The sequence below is a fragment of the Oncorhynchus kisutch genome, linkage group LG18, assembly GCF_002021735.2.
Source record: "Oncorhynchus kisutch isolate 150728-3 linkage group LG18, Okis_V2, whole genome shotgun sequence".
Taxonomy (NCBI): domain Eukaryota; kingdom Metazoa; phylum Chordata; class Actinopteri; order Salmoniformes; family Salmonidae; genus Oncorhynchus; species Oncorhynchus kisutch.
In genome coordinates this window covers 52,290,983-52,308,277 of record NC_034191.2, presented here as the reverse complement: position 1 = coordinate 52,308,277, position 17,295 = coordinate 52,290,983, and the positions used below count along the sequence as shown (strand labels likewise).

The 17,295-nt window shown below is 44.5% G+C and overlaps 1 protein-coding gene across 2 annotated transcripts in view; it reads left to right on the top strand.

Annotated features, from left to right (window-relative positions):
* Positions 1–11,326, top strand: part of fars2 (phenylalanyl-tRNA synthetase 2, mitochondrial) — a 119,582-nt gene extending 108,256 nt beyond the window's left edge. For both annotated transcript variants that reach the window (XM_020507428.2, XM_020507429.2), the window contains one exon: positions 10,287–11,326. In XM_020507428.2, coding sequence (XP_020363017.1) covers positions 10,287–10,425 — 139 coding nt within the window. In that variant the 3' untranslated portion in view covers positions 10,426–11,326. The remainder of the gene's footprint in view (positions 1–10,286) is intronic.
* Positions 11,327–17,295: the final 5,969 nt, after the last annotated feature.

Sequence of the window (17,295 nt, the reverse complement as noted above, 5' to 3'; positions counted from 1 at the left end):
GTCAACCACTTTGAAAAAAAGGTTGATGACATCTGCTCCTCATTCACTGTCTACTGAGTTCACTGGTCCCACTTGCACAGAACTACCCTATGCCTTGACCTCTTTCTCCCCTCTCTCTCCAGATGAAAATCTGCAACCTGTCTACTCGACCTCATCCCCTCTTCACTTCTCCAGACTATCTCTGGGGAGCTTCTCCCATTCCTCACTTCTCTCATCAACTCAACCCTGACCACTAGCTGTGTCCCCTCTGACTTCAAGATGGCCAGAGTCGCTCCCCTCCTCAAGAAACCAACACTCTACCCCTCTGGTGTCAATAACTACAGACCGGTATGCCTTCTATCTTTTCTTTCCAAAACACTTCAGTGTGCTGTCTCTGACCACCTTAGTGTGCTGTCTTTGTCTCTGACTCTCTCAGAACGATCTTCTTGACCCTAAACAGTCAGGCTTCAGGAATGGTCCCTCAACTGAGACTGCTGTCCTCTGTGTCGCGGAGGCTCTCCGTCTCTGCCAAAGCTTACTTTGACACCGTGAACCATCAGATCCTCCTCTCCAACCTCTCAGGGCTGGGCGTCTCAGGCGCTGCACACTCCTGGATTGCATCTTACCTGGCAGGTCGCTCCTACCAGGTGGCTTGGAGAGGAGCTGTGTCCGCAACACATGCTCTTACTATTGGTGTCTCCAAGGGCTCGGTTCTAGGCACTCTCCTCTTTTCTCTATCCACCAAATCACTCGGCTCCGTCATATCCTCTCATGGTCTCTCCTGTCATTGCTATGCAGATGGCACTCAACTACTTTTGTCATTCCCCCCCCCCCATCTGACGTCCAGGTCATGGCACGCATCTCTGCGTGCCTGACAGATACGGTATCTAAGCTTGGATGTCAGCCCACCACCTCAACCACAACCTCGACACAACGTTGCTGTTCTTCCTCCCAGGGAATGCCTGCCGGCTTCAAGACAAACTCCACGGTGGCCCCTCCCAGAGTGCAAATAACCTTGGCGTGACCCTGGACAACACCCTGTCGTTCTCTGCAAACATCAAAACAGTGAGTCGCTCTTGCAGGTTCATGCTCTACAACATCCGTAGATTATGACCTTTCTTCACACAGGTGTTCAACCTTCCCAAGTTCACATGTGTCACCCCGCTCCTCCGTACATTCCATTGACGTTCAGTTGAAGCTCGCATCCACTGCAAGACCATGGTACTTGCCTACGGCACACCAAATGGAACTGCGCCTCCATACTTTCAGGCTATGCTAAAACCCTACATTCCAACCCAAGCACTCTGTTCTGCCTCCTCTGGTCTTTTGTCTGTCTTTTGTCTGTCAGCCTCCGCTCAGCCCAGTCAAAGCTCTTCTCTCTCCTGGCACCCCAATGGTGGAACCAGCTTCCCCCTGATGCTCCCTTCCAAAAACATCTGAAACCCTACCTCTTCAAAGATCATCTTAAATAAGACATTTTAGTCTTATCCCCCCCCATTTGTTTTGACATAAATACAAATAATAACTTGCAGTTACATTTTCCTAATAGCATTGACATTTCTGATAACTTCCTTACTGTGGATGTACTTATTATGACTGTGATATCTCACCTAGCTATCTTAAGATGAATGTACTAACTGTTGCATTACCATCAGACAAAGACGAGTTGTTTTGTAACCCTACTTGTCTGTTGGGTCTAATTAATTTATGAGTTTTGTGTGTTCTTTTCCAGACTGTGATGTCATCTCTTTTATTCAGTAAATCGCTAGTTTGGAAATCGCATGTACTATTGGGGTGGCTATGTGTGTGACTATAGATAGCAACGCTTATTCACTCTCACAACCAAGACAACAATGACAAGAAGACAGCCCTCAACAATGTCAGAACTACCCCCTCAGCCTTTAACAATGAAAAACCTTGTTGGATTGCAAAAGCATAATTTGTGAATGACAAAGCAGTATCTGTCTTGGAGAGCCTGTCATTGAAGTGAAAAGAAATAGAGATTTTTCTCTTGAACGGCCGAGGCGTTTTCCACTATCCAGTGTAGCAACTCCTATACCCTCTAATTGCTATCATATTTGGTCAATGTGTTATACCAGAGGATCTCAGAGGAAGCAAAGGAAGCCTAAACACTTCAGTGGTGCAAAAAACCTGAACCAGCATCGCTTTACTATCCCAGTGCCTTGTTGGTTACTGCTTGGCATCATTAGCATGGCATGGAGTCTGGAGAGAGTCCCTGGTCTGCTCCTCTCTCCTCTCATCTCAGAATCTCATCTTGAATGCCAGCCATCGGGGGGGGGGGTTGTCCCAGCAAGCAGCCTTCCTCCGTTTCCCTCTCATGAATGAAACAAGCACCACATGAAAAGCAATGCTTTTTCTAAGACTTGTGACAGGTAAATGTAGGATGGCTTAGATGTATCCCTCCAGTTACATAAGTATCAAGGAGAGAAGAGAAAAGAAAAGAAAGCTTTAAGAAAAAAATACTAACTGAAATGACATTAATTCATGGAAATGTATGCAAATGCAGAGGATGTTCAGATTCCTGTGGACTGCAATTACTCAGATTATTTCTCAATTACATTGGTGCATATAAGATAACGTCCATCCTGACTAGATTAATTACTTGAAAATATAGGATGTTTAGTATGAGATGACTTGCAATCACATTAAAACAAATACAAATTGTTTGGAGGTGGGAAAACAACTTGTCTGTGCTCTCAATTTGAATAGCTGTACAGTATATTTGATGGATTTATGTTTTAGATTCCGTCTCTCACAGTTGAAGTGTACCTATGATAAAAAAATTACAGACCTCTACATGCTTTGTAAGTAGGAAAACCTGCAAAATCGGCAGTGTATCAAATACTTGTTCTCCCCACTGTATATGGACTCCGTGTGTGTGTGTGTGTGTGTGTGTGTGTGTGTGTGTGTGTGTGTTTTCAAGTTTTATTTTTATTAGTCCTTTGTATGGGATTACACATGGTATACACCGTCCAACAAAATGCTTACCTGCAGGTTCCTTCTCGACAATGCAACAACAATAAGAAATAATAAAATATAAGAATACAAACAAAGTGAATGGCTCATTAGAATATACTTTTTAGAGTAAGTATAATATATTGGACTGTAATACAATTTACAGTCCAATATTTACGTGTGTTTTATAGTGTTTCTATTGTGCAGTATTTAGCGATCATAATACGAGTCTGGTAGCAGCAGTTGGAATGTGTGTGTTAATGTTTGTATGTCTGTGTGGGTGTGTGCGTGTGTGAGTGACTGCATGTGTGTTAAGGTGCAGAGAATCAGGCGGTTTTAGGAGCCTGTGTGGAAGAGGTGTTGCTGCCAATTCTCACAGCCTATAATCTGCCCATCAGGAAGTCCGGGATCCTTTTGCAGAGGGTGTTGTACAGACCCAGGGCTCTGAGCTTGGTGTTGAGCTAGGAGAGAATAGTGTTGAATGCTGAACTGTGGTCAATGAACAGCATTCTCATATAGGTGTTACCCGGCTACACGACGGGGTTAAAGGGAACATAAGGGGCTAAGTTCAAACTTTTGCTCCCTCAGTTTTAGATTTATGTCCTTTTGCACAAAAAAATTGCAAAAAAGTTTAACTGCTTGACAGGGTGACACAGCAGAGCGGAGATACTGATTTATTTTACGCCAACCTGTCATGTAAACTTTGCCGGTGTTCAGGGGGCTATGGAAAGCCACTGGGCGGGCAGGAATAACTCCTTTTGGGTTTCCATTAAAAACAGGAAAAAACACACAAGTTCCTACAACACAGAAGTAAGACTCGAGGCTACAGGGTTGCTGAAGGCAGTGACGGACCCCGGCTTTAAGTTTACAGCCACCAATCTAGTCTTTGAAAGCCAAGTTAATAAACAGATCACTGACCATTTCGAATCCCACCGTACCTTCTCCGCTGTGCAATCCGGTTTCTGAGCTGGTCACTGGTGCACCTCAGCCACGCTCAAGGTACTAAACGATATCATAACCGCCATTGATAAAAGACAGTACTGTGCGGCCATCTTCATCGACCTGGCCAAGGCTTTTGACTCTGTCAATCACCGTATTGTTATCGGCAGACTCAATAGACTTGGTTTCTCAAATGACTGCCTCGCCTGGTTCACCAACTACTTCTCAGACACAGTTCAGTGTGTCAAATCGGAGGGCCTGTTGTCCGGACCTCTGGCAGTCTCTATGGTGGTACCACAGGGTTCAATTCTCAGGGCGACATTTTTCTCTGTATATATCAATGATGTCGCTCTTGCTGCAGGTGATTCCCTGATCCACCTCTACGCAGGCGACACCATTCTGTATACATCTGGCCCTTCTTTGGACACTGTGTTAACTAACCTCCAAACGAGCTTCAATGCCATACAACACTAGTTACCAAAGCGCCTTATACTACCCACCACTGCGACCTGTATGCTCTAGTCGGATGGCCCTCACTACATATTCGTCGCCAGACCCACTGGCTCCAGGTCATCTATAAGGCTATGCTAAAGCTCCGCCTTATCTCAACTCACTGGTCACAATAACAACACGCGTAGCACGCGCTCCAGCAGGTATATCTCACTGGTCATCTCCAAAGCCAACACCTCCTTTGGCTGCCTTTCCTTCCAGTTCTCTGCTGCCAGTGACTGGAACAAATTGCAAAAATCGCTGAAGCTGGAGACTTACATTTCCCTCACTAACTTTAAACATCAGCTATCTGAGCAGCTAACCGATCGCTTGCAGCTGTACATAGTCCATCTGTAAATAGCCCACCCAATCTACCTACCTCACCCCCATATTGTTTTGATTTACTTTGCTGCTCTTTTGCACACCAGTATCACTACTTACACACCATCATCTGCTCATCTATCACTCCAGTGTTAATCTGCTAAATTGTAATTACTTTGCTACTATGTCCTATTTATTGCCTTACCACCTCATGCCATTTGCACACACTGAATATAGACTATAGACAGTTTTTTTTCTATTGTGTTGTTGACTGTACTGTTGTTTGTTCCATGTGTAACTCTGTGTTGTTTCTGTCTCACTGCTTTGCTTTATCTTGGCCAGGTCGCAGTTGTAAATGAGAATTTGTTCTCAACTAGCCTACCTGGTTAAATAAAGGTGAAATATATTTTTTGAAATGCACAGAATCGTCAGTCTTCTCGATCCTCCAAACAAATTACTCCAGGCAAAAGCAACGGCTCTTTACACTGGAGTCAATGTGGTGCTTTGGAGTGTGTCAAGAAGCTGAGGTGCGACAGCAATTTTGAAGCCATTTGGGCACAGTGCAGTGCCAGTGGCACTGATGCACCACCACTATCTATAGCTGGTTAGTTTTTATCAAAATCTGGCTTTAGTATGCAGGGTGCTGTCCATGGTGCTGATGGAGCGCAGTGAGATTTTGTGCCGTTGATCCTGTAAATTCTTGGTCAAAAGCATTTTTTTAAACGTTTGTGTTTATTATGGTATAACCTGATATAAGCAGAATTCAATATAATTCCAATGAAAGAACCCAAGGCCTACTACTTGGTACTGCTGTTTTGTTCTGTTTATTCGCATCGCGTTTATTCGCATTCAGTTGTGCTGGTTTTCTAAGCCAAACTGCTATTCAGTATTTTTGTTTGCATGCATGAATAACTAGGTTACTACATTCAGCATTTGAGACAGTTGTGTACGGCTAGATTCACATAGGCTGTTTTGTAGCCTATATTCATTACCAAAACCGCCTAGCTTCAGCGCGCTGTCCATTGCGCTAATATAGCGCAGCAGAGAGAAGCTACAGATTTTAAAAGCCCTCAATGATCTTGGAGTCTCGGTATTTAAACTTTGTTTATATTGGTATAGCGTGATCATATAAGCAGAATTCAATATAATTCCAATGCAAGAACCCCCAAAAATGTATCCCACTCGCCAATTTCAACTGCCCCCTTAGTCACTTTATCCTGGCACCGGGTCTGTGTTGGAGCAGTGTGTGTCAGTCAGTCAGTCAGTCAGTGTTGGAGAGCATAAAAGACAAAGTGAGAGAGACAAAGTGTCCCAGGCTAAGTAGTCTTCTCTCTAGCTGACTGGGACCAATTAGAGTGGACTTCCTGCTTCCTGTGTGTTTGGCTTCTCTCCTCCTCTCAGCTTCTCTTCCCTCAGCCAGCCACTGACCCATCTCCCAGCCCAACTCCTCCAAACATCCCCCTAAGCATCACTGATCTCATTGCTCCGTCACTCGTGACTGTAGATACACAAGCAGTCCTAGCCCTTTACCAAATAGTTTGTAATGACGTCATGAACACAACCACATTACATCCAGTTTGTGAAGCAGTCTGTTGGATACCCTCTTCACTCACTGAAAATAGGTATACTCACTCCTGAAAAGTGTGGCCTGGAGAGGTACACAACATGTAATCAACAAAATCACAACGTGTGTCAGGAGAACTGTATTTGTTTGACCACACATTTTATTGAACATTTTGTTTTGACATTGTCAGCTGTCTGACTCGAGTGTCCCGCCACAACAAAGCTCGCTTTGCTTCACGACATAACTCTTTCTGAACATACTGTACATCCCCGATTTACAGCACCCTAATCTTTGTTAGATAGTTTTCTCACATCTGCCCTGCCGGCCTTGGAGGCCAAATCCTCTTTGCTCCTGGACAGCTCTGTTTTTCTCCCTTTGGAAGAAGCCAGTGTGAATAACCAACAGCCGACTGGCTGAATGTAAACCAAATTCTGCAGGGCAATAAAATGGAGACTTCTACAATAAATAGTGATTGTATTTTGTGTTTGGATCACTGTTCTTCTTCTGCGCACTGAATTATTGAACAACTGTGCGTTCTGCGGAAATGTCAGATACTCTTTTTGCTAAGACAGACGGGGGAGGAGTGGGGAGAGAGAGAGAGAGAGGGAAACGAGGGAAGCTATACATGAACCAACTGCTGTGGATGGAGACAATGGAGACAACAAATGCCATTTCTAACGGGGTGTCATGGCCAATCATTGATTATTTTTGATGGGCTCGGACGTTGAATAATTAATTTCTCCATTATCAAGTCGGAATCGCCTCAGAAAATGTCCCCTCCCCTCCTGTACAGTTGATAGTTATGGTCTGCACTCTATTATCATTAATACACAGTTCTGGTTTGGAGCAAATTCCATTAGCTCATCATTGGCATGTCTACAGTATGTATTGTAATACATTGACATGTCAAGTCAATGATGGAGGGAGAGGGAGAAGAACATTGTGCAAGCTCAAAAACATTTTTCTCATTAGCTGGTTTTGGCTGTGGTGGGGTGGTGGAGTTAAGGTTAGGTTTAGGGTTAAGAGTTAGGGAAAATAGGATTTTGATTGGTCCCCAAAAAGTATAGAAAGACAGCTGCGTGTGAGTGCCATGCAATGTCCCATTTGCAATCAGTGGTGGCATAAATTTGTCAGGGCTGGTATTTACGAAGCTGCGCACAATAGCTCTCTGAGTGTGATTTTTATTTTCTTCTCTTTTTTCTCTTTAATGAGGATGTCGGTCCAATAAACCAATTATCTCTTTCCGCGCCGTGCGCTCTAAATTATATTTTCTCATCTGTCAGTCACCTCCTGACAAGGTTACCCAGAGATCACACACTCTCGGGCTGCAGCTATTCTTAGCGTGGCAGCCCGCGAGGAGGGGTTTTCTGTAAAACAAGGTTGCCCTTTCAGAGAGTAGAGGAGGGAAGAAACCGACACCTATGGCACAGCCCCCGCCACCATATAGAACACTGTAAAGCTGGAAAAATGTAATCTATTCTCCTGTCTACCGGAGCTGGAGAGAAATGAAAGGCGAGAGCGGAGCTCCCGTTTATGGCCCTAAAGGATTTCCTGATTAAACGTGGTTAAACTCGGCCTGAGTGTCGCCACCGCCTCGTCGTAATTGCGGCTTCTCATTTCCAGTGGATATCTGCATTTTCAGGGAAAACAGTTTGCCTCTGTTTTCCCAGTAATTTGCAGCAGCCGTCTGCACTGTTTAAAAAAAAAATGCGCCCCCATATTGTGATGTGTATACAGAAAATAGGACCGGTGAGGAATGTGCTTGAAATTAGGAGTTATCAGAACACAGTTGACACTTTCTGATGTCAGTCGCCACAGCCTGCCTCAGTGTTTGCGGAACTAAAACCACTGCGTGATTTTGTCACCACGTCTCTGTTTGAATTATTATCTCTGCAACAGTAGACACCAGATGTGTCCCCCTGACAGTGGGAGTCTGCTGGTATGAAGCCGACTTTGATTTTATCAGGGATCCCATGGGGTTTGGGCTATTGAATCCCAAGGCTCTGTCTTTCAGAAGTCTTCCCTCAGACATTTTGTCTTAGCCAGGTGCTTTGTGGCACAATACAAATCTCAGCCGTTGGTTTCAATGAGCACCGCAATATGGAAATGACAAAAGGGCCATGCTTAGCTTTCAAACTGCTTTATGTGGCGGATACTACCGTTGTTCATGTTCATCCTTCGCTGTACTTTGAAGATCCTCATTACTGTCCCCTAGAGAGACAGGGACTATGTGTGCGTGTGTGGGACACGTGCGTTTGGGTGTGTGCATGCATAATCCATTATCTTGACTACTGTAGGCTCTAATATCTCGCCTAATGTCTTTCTATATCCCTTAGGAATGGAGGGATGTGACAAATATTGTAGACAACATGAATATTGTCTGATCTAATTGGGATTGCCCATGTGGATCTCACTAGAGAGGTCATACATACCTTTTGTGTTCAATAGTCTCCAAAAATATAAATGTCCTCTCACTGTCCACTCACTGTTTATTTTCAGCAAACTTAACATGTGTAAATATTTGTATGAACATAATAAGATTCAACAACTGAGACATAAACTGAACAAGTTCCACAGACATGTGTCTAACAGAAATTGATTGATGTGTCCCTGAACAAAGGGGCGGGGGGGGTCAAAATCAAAGTAACAGTTAGTATCTGGTGTGGCCACCAGCTGCATTAAGTACTGCAGTGCATCTCCTCCTCATGGACTGCACCAGATTTGCCCATTCTTGCTGTGAGATGTTACCCCACTCTTCCACCAAGGCACCTCCAAGTTCCCGGATATTTCTGGGCGGAATGGCCCTAGCCCTCACCCTCCGATCCAACAGGTCCCAGACGTGCTCAATGGGATTGAGATCCGGGCTCTTCGCTGGCCATGGCAGAACACTTACATTCTTGTCTTGCAGGAAATCACGCACAGAATGAGCAGTTTGGCTGGTGGCATTGTCATGCTGGAGGGTCATGTCAGGATGAGCCTGCAGGAAGGGTACCACATGAGGGAGGAGGATGTCTTCCCTGTCATGCCCAGCGTTGAGATTGTCTGCAATGTCAACAAGCTCAGTCCGGTGATGCTGTGACACACCGCCCCAGACCATGACGGACCCTCCACCTCCAAAATGATCCCGCTCCTCGGTGTAATGATCCCAGGCCTCGGTGTAACGCTCATTCCTTCTACGATAAATGCGAATCCGACCATCACCCCTGGTGAGACAAAACCGCGACTTGTCAGTAAAAAGCACTTTTTGCCACTCCTGTCTGGTCCAGCGACAGTGGGTTTGTGCTCATAGGCGACGTTGTTGCTGGTGATGTATGGTGAAGACCTACCTTACAACAGGCCTACAATCCCTCAGTCCAGCCTCTCTCAGCCTGTTACGGACAGTCTGAGCACTGATAGAGGGATTGTGCGTTCCTGGTGTAACTCGAGCAGTTGTTGTTGCCATCCTGTACCTTTCCCACAGGTGTGATGTTCAGATGTACCGATTCTGTGCAGGTGTTGTTACACGTGGTCTGCCACTGTGAGGATGATCAGCTGTCCGTCCTGTCTCCCTGTAGCGCTTTCTTAGGCGTCTCACAGTATGGAAATTGCTATTTATTTCCCTGGACACATCTGCAGTCCTCATGCCTCCTTGCAGCATACCTAAGGCATGTTCACACAGATGAGCAGGGATCCTGGGCATCTTTCTTTTGGAGTTTTTCCAGAGTCAGTAAAAAGGCTTCTTTAGTGTCCTAAATTTTCATAACTGTGACCTTAATTACCTACCATCTGTAAACTGTTAGGGTCTTAACACCGGTGCATGTTCATTAATTGTTTATGATTCATTGAACAAGCATGGGAAACAGTGTTTAACCCTTTACAATGAAGATCTTATTTGGATTTTTATGAATTATCTTTGAAAGACCGGGTCATGAAAAAGGGACGTTTCTTTCTTCTTCTTTTTAAATCCATTGTGACCAGCACCCTCTCTTGATGCCTTTCGGTCCTCCTAACCCCTGTCTCTCTTCTTCTCTCCCCACAGGACGCAGAAGCACAGCCACTGTTACCGCATCACCTACCGCCACATGGAGAGGACCCTGACCCAGGAGGAGGTGCGTGTTCTCCACGCCGCCATCGAGCACACCGCCGAGCAGGAACTGGGCGTGAAGGGGCGGTACTGAGACCCCCTCCGCCGCACCCTCCCCTGGGTCATGCTCAGTAGGCGGTAAACAGGAAAAATCGGTTTAAAACCTGGCAAAATGGAAAAGTACTACCCACATAACCATGACTTACACATTTCAAGCGGACGGACTTCGGCTGACTCTGTTCTCGGCTCTCATAGAGACACGAGGGGAATCCTACGGACCATTCCTGGGGTTCCTCTTGGTAGTACAACAATAATGCAAGTGGTTGTAGTACCTACAGACGTAGGATCTTAATTTGATTACCATTTTGTTGTTGAGAATTCTGTAGTGTATTCAAAGTTTAAAAACTTTTCTGAAGTTTTTCATTTTCACTTTACAATGTCAGACTTGATTTGCCCCAACGAAAAATGTATAAACCCCTAACGAAAAGGTCCAGAAATTATAATCACCATAATAATTCATATTATTCATACTATTTTCCTGCTGTAGCCCTGAGCTAACTCACCTGATTCAAGTAGTCAAGGACTTGATCATTAGTTGTCAAGTTGAAACAGGTGTGCTAGCTCTGGAATAGTTCAAATACATGGAACGGATGGCTGTCCCTGAGGAGAGGTGTGGTACGAGACTATAGGTAACGACTAGACCTCCTTGAAAGTGTCCTTCAATGTGACTGTTAGATAGTGGTTGAGTTTGAGTTGAGGCCGACGAACGAACACAATACAGTCCTGTTGATGATTCAATCGACATTTGTATTTGTAATATTTTCATAAAAGATGTGTTATTAGGAGTGAGGAGGGGATGTGTTGGTACACTACCTGAGAAGCATTGTAATAAAAGCCACTATTGTCTCAGTGCTGGGTGAAAGTACAAAGAGTGTTCTTTATGTCCTTTTGCGTAACAGGTGATTTCAAATAAACCGTGACGTTTGGTTAAAGTCCTGGCGATCGTTCTTTCTGAGCAGAGCACACACATATTTGAGGAGTTGCAGTAATGATGTTATACCGCAGATTGAGCACCCAAGGTTTTTGGAACAACCTCTGCCCTCATCAGTCTTGTTAACAGAGTGATTATGCATTTGCACTCGGTCTATTACGCCCGCTATTCTATTTATGACTGGAAGAACCTGTGTGAATACCAGATGAGACTGTGTCCCATATTTATTTGATGTGCTGTAAGCCTCTTCATTAAGAAGTCATTAGAAACATTAACACTTCATCAGCCCCTGGCTCCAATCTCTTGTCAATAGAATCCTCGGGATTCTCTTGTTGTTTCACTGCTGCCGTTGGGTATACAGAGCACTAGATTGACAAACTGACCCAACAGAATAGAGCTGTCAAAGAAAGGGCCCATTCTTTATGACAATGTTTCTGTTTCCTTTTCTTTTGAATTGGCTGGAGAGGAACAGAGAAAATTAAATTGTGACGTGATGAGTGGCTCCCTCCATTTAGTATGATATGTAACATTCCGTATGGTATGTAGTTTAATTTGTGGATGTCCATCATCCACTTTGTATGATATGTTACGAATTTCATTTTGTTGTGACTAACTTTAGCTAGGTGGCTAACATTAGCTCAGCTAGGGGTTAAGGTTGGGGGTTAAGGTTAGGATTAGGAATTAGGGTAAGGGTCAGCTAACATGCTAAGTAGCTCAAATGTAGTAAGTAGTTGCAAAGTTGCTAATTAGCTAAATTGCAATGTTTCATTCCAAAACGCTATTTATCTATTTTCAGGTTATATTTTGTTTTAAAGAAATTATGAAAGAGATTGGTGTGTTTTTCACTATCTAAGCATTGCATGGGGTTGTTCAATGACAGATATGTATTTGTTTAAAATTTGTCACTTGATGGTTTCATTTCAGAGAAACAATAATCATGTTGTTTTCTTAAATTCCGCCTCACTCTCATAGAAATAAGCAGTACTGCTAGGTTTTACACTGTCAAATATAACATATAACAAATAACGATTTTTTTTGTAAAGTTGTTAAATTATTCAATACAGTAATATGTGATCTGTATGTAAAACATGTACATTTGACATTTCAGTCATTTAGCAGATGCTCTTATCCAAAGCAACTTACAGAAAGTGCATTCATCTTAAGATAGCTAGGTGAGACAATTATACTATATATAAAAAAGTATATGGACACCCCTTCAAATTAGTGGATTCTGCTTTTTCAGCCTAACCTGTTGTGAAATAAAATTGAGCACACAGCAATGCAATCTCCATAGATAAACATTGGCAGTAGAAGGGCCTTACTGAAGAGCTCAGTGCCTTTCAACGTGCCACTGTCATAGAATGCCACCTTTCCAACAAGTCAGTTCTTACAATTTAGTGCTGCCCCGGTCAACTGTAAGTGCTGTTATTGTGAAGTGGAAACGTCTAGAAGGAACAATGGCTCAGCTATGAAGTGGTAGGCCACACAAGTAAACAGAACGAGACTGCCAAGTGCTGAAGCGCATAAAAATTGTCTGTCCTCGGTTGCAACACTCACCACCAAGTTCCAAACTGCCTTTGGAAGCAACATCAACACAAGAACTGTTCGTCGGGAGCTTCATAAAATGGGTTTCCATGGCCGAGCAGCTACGCACAAGCTTAAGATCACCATGCACAATGCCAAGCATCTGGAGCAGCAGAAATGCGTTCTCTGGAGTGATGAATCACATTTCACCATCTGGCAGTCCGGACGAATCTGGGTGTGGCGGATGCCAAGCAGAATGCTACCTCCCCGAATGCATAGTAAAGTTTGGTGGAGAAGGAATAATGGTCTGTGCCTATCACAGTAAAATATACAGGATTCAAACATTCCATTCCAGCTAAACAGTGGATTTACACAGAGTTTTAGAAAACATTAAGAACAGTTTCCTAATATTGAATTGCTTTTCTGATAACAGTAACATTTTAGACACACGTGAAGGTGCCCATAAGCAAAAATGTCTTCAATTGCTAGTTTCCTCTGAGTGTGGTGGTGGTGCAGGCTAGATCAATAGCAGCCCCAGACCCAGACAAACTCCACTGACAAGGGCCCAGATCAATTGCTGGAAATTAGCTTGGGGGGATGGGCAAAACAGTAAACAACTATCTATCGTTTTCTTTGGGGAAAAGACTGAGATATAATGCGGTGCGTAACCGCCTCTGGGCAAAGGCAGAAATCAGTAGTTTATGATGACAGGATTTCATGGGGGAGCTTATCGACATATTGTGACATGTACATTTAATTGCCACTCTGATTTCTTTCGGGAAGTCATCTGAAGAATGTCCTGCATGAATTCCAAAATAAAAAGTGGACTGTGTCATTCCATGAAGGGGCAATCTATGATTGGTAAATTTTTTTAACTTTTAAATGAATTATGTATACCTGTTGATTCTTGAAGAATGTAAATTATAAATGCCTCATGAACTTAGTTCAACTGCCATACTCCATCAGAACCCAAAATATAGGGTTGTTTTACTCAAAACATACACTTTTTGAGTGTTTGGGGCAGCTTTCCAATCTTTGGGAATCTCAGACGATATGAAAGAGAGGTTGAACAGGCAAGTTATAGGGGTTGCGAACATTTCGGCAGGGAATTTTAGAAAGAGAGGGTCCAGATTGTCTAGCCCAGCTGATTTGTAGGGGTCCAGATTTTGCAGCTTTTTCAGAACATCAGCTCTCTAGATTTGGGTGAAGGAGAAATCGGGGAGGCTTGGGCGAGTTGCTGTGGGGAGTGCAGGGCAGTTGACCGGGGTTAGGGGTAGCCAGGTGGAAAGCATGGCCAGCCGTAGAAAAATGCTTCTTGAAATTCTCAATAGTCGTGGATTTATTGGTGGTAAATAGTAAATAGTCTGTGGTAGCTATCCTGCGGACAGTACTGTTTATAGATATTTCAATAACCTTTTATTTTAAAGCCCGCTATTTACCAGGTAGTGACTTTACTTAAATCAGGTTGTTACTTAAATCAGTAAATCAAATGTTATTGGTCACATACATGTGTTTAGCAGATGTTATTGCGGGTGCAGTGAAATGCTTTGTGCTTCTAGTTCTGACAGTGCAGTAATATCTAACAAATTACACAACATATTCCCAATACACACAAATCTAAGTAGGAATGAATTAAGACTATATACATACAGTTGAAGACGGAAATTTACATACACCTTAGCCAAATATATTTCAACTCTGTTTTTCGCAATTCCTGAAATTTAATCATAGTAAAAATTCCCTGTCTTAGGTCAGTTAGGATCACCACTTTATGTTAAGAATGTGAAATGTCAGAATAATAGTAGAGAGAATTATTTATTTCAGCTTTTATTTCTTTCCTCACATTCCCAGTGAATCAGAAGCTGACATACACTCAATTAGTATTTGGTAGCATTGCCTTTAAATTGTTTAACTTGGTTCAAACGTTTCGATAGCCTTCCACAAGCTGCTCACAATAGGTTGGGTGAATTTTGTGCCATTCCTCCTGAAAGAGCTGGTGTAACTGAGTCAGGTTTGTAGGCCTCCTTGCTCGCACATGCTTTTTCAGTTCTGCCCACATATTTTCCATATGATTGAGGTCAGGGCTTTGAGGTGGCCACTCCAATACCTTGACTTTGTTGGCCTTAAGCAATTTTGCCACAACTTTGAAAGTATGCTTGGGGTCAATGTCCATTTGGAAGACCCATTTGCGACCAAGCTTTAACTTCCTGACTGATGTCTTGAGATGTTGCTTCAATATATCCACATCATTTTCCTTTGTCATGATACCATCTATTTTGTGAAGTGCACCAGTCCCTCCTGCAGTAAAGCACATGATGCTGCCACCCCCGTGCTTCACAGTTAGGATGGTGTTCTTCGGCTTGCAAGCCTCCCCCTTTTTTTCCTCCAAACATAACGGTGGTCCTTATGGCCAAACAGTTGTATTTTTGTTTCATCAGACCAAAGGACATTTCTCCAAAAAGTATGATCTTTGTCCCCATGTGCAGTTGCAAACCGTAGTCTGCCTTTTTTATGGCGGTTTTGGAGCAGTGGCTTCTTCCTTCCTGAGCGGCCTTTCAGGTTATGTCGATATAGGACTTGTTTTACTGTGGATATAGACACTTTTGTACCTGTTTCCTCCAGCATCTTCACAAAGTCCTTTGCTGTTGTTCTGAGTGTCATGCCCTGGTCTTAGTATTTTGTGTTTATATATTTATTTGGTCAGGCCAGGGTGTGACATGGGTTTATTTTGTGTTGTGTTTTTGTATTGGGGTTTTAGTAGGTATTGGGATTGTGGCTGAGTAGGGGTGTCTAGCATAGTCTATGGCTGCCTGAGGTTCTCAATCAGAGTCAGGTGATTCTCGTTGTCTCTGATTGGGAACCATATTTAGGTAGCCTGGGTTTCACTGTGTGTTTGTGGGTGATTGTTCCTGTCTTTGTGTTTGTACCAGATAGGGCTGTTTCGGTTTTCATTATTTCATTTAGTTAGTTTTGTAGTTTCTGTATGTATAGGTTTTCCTTCATTAAAATATATCATGAATCATCATCACGCTGCATTTTGGTCCGATCCTTGTTCTACCTCTTCGTCAGCGGAGGAGATAGAAGAGAGCCGTTACAGAATCACCCACCACACCCGGACCAAGTGGCGTGGTAACAGGCAACAGCGGCAGCAGGAGCAGCGCGACAAGAATTTCTGGACATGGGAGGAAATTCTCGACGGGAGAGGACCCTGGGCTAAACCAGGGGAGTGTAGCTGCACCAAGGTGCAGCGAGAGAGGGACTGGACATGGGAGGACGAACTGGACGGTGAAGGACCTTGGGCTCAGCCTGGAGAATATCGCCGCCCCAAGGAAGAACTGGAGATGGAGATCAGTCTGCATGGAGCAGCCAGAGCTGTCAGTCTGCATGGAGCAGCCAGTCTGCATGGAGCAGCCAGTCTGCATGGAGCAGCCAGAGCAGCCAGTCTGCATGGAGCAGCCAGAGCAGCCAGTCTGCATGGAGCAGCCAGAGCCGCCAGTCTGCATGGAGCAGCCAGAGCCGCCAGTCTGCATGGAGCAGCCAGAGCTGCCAGTCTGCATGGAGCAGCCAGAGCTGCCAGTCTGCATGGAGCAGCCAGAGCTGCCAGTCTGCATGGAGCAGCCAGAGCTGCCAGTCTGCATGGAGCTGCCAGTCTGCATGGAGCAGCCAGATCCGCCAGTCAGCCAGGGTCCACCAGTCAGCCAGGATCTTCCAGACCACCAGCTAGCCAGGATCTGCCAGAGTCTACTACCTGCCTGAGTTTCCTCTCAGTACTGGGCTTCCTCTCGGTACTAGGCTTCCCCTCAGTGCTGAGCTACCCCTCAGTCCCGAGCTACCCCTCAGTCCCGAGCTACCCCTCAGTCCCGAGCTACCCCTCAGTCCCGAGCTTCCCCTCAGTCCCGAGCTGCCCCTCAGTCCAGTGGGGTCCTTGGTGAGGGTTGTTAGGCCTAGGTCGGCGGCGAGGGTCGCCAATCAAAGGACGCGTTACAGGGGGACTAAGACTTGGTTGGAGTGGGGTCCACGTCCCGAGCCGGAGCCGCCACCGTGGACAGATGCCCACCCGGACCCTCCCCTATGGGTTTTAGTGTGCGGCCGGGAGTCCGCACCTTGGGGGGGGGGGGTGTTCTGTCACGCCCTGGTCTTAGTATTTTGTGTTTATATATTTATTTGGGTCATGAATCATCATCACGCTGCATTTTGGTCCGGTCCTTGTTCTACCTCTTCGTCAGAGGAGGAGATAGAAGAGAGCCGTTACACTGACATTGATTTGCACTTTTCACCAAAATACGTTAATCTCTAGGAGACAGAACCTCGTCTCCTTCCTGGGCTGTATGACAGCTGCGTGGTCCTATGGTGTTTATACTTGCATACTATTGTTTGTACAGATGAATGTGGTACCTTCAGACATTTGGAAATTGCTCCCAAGGATGAACCAGACTTGTGGAGGTCTAC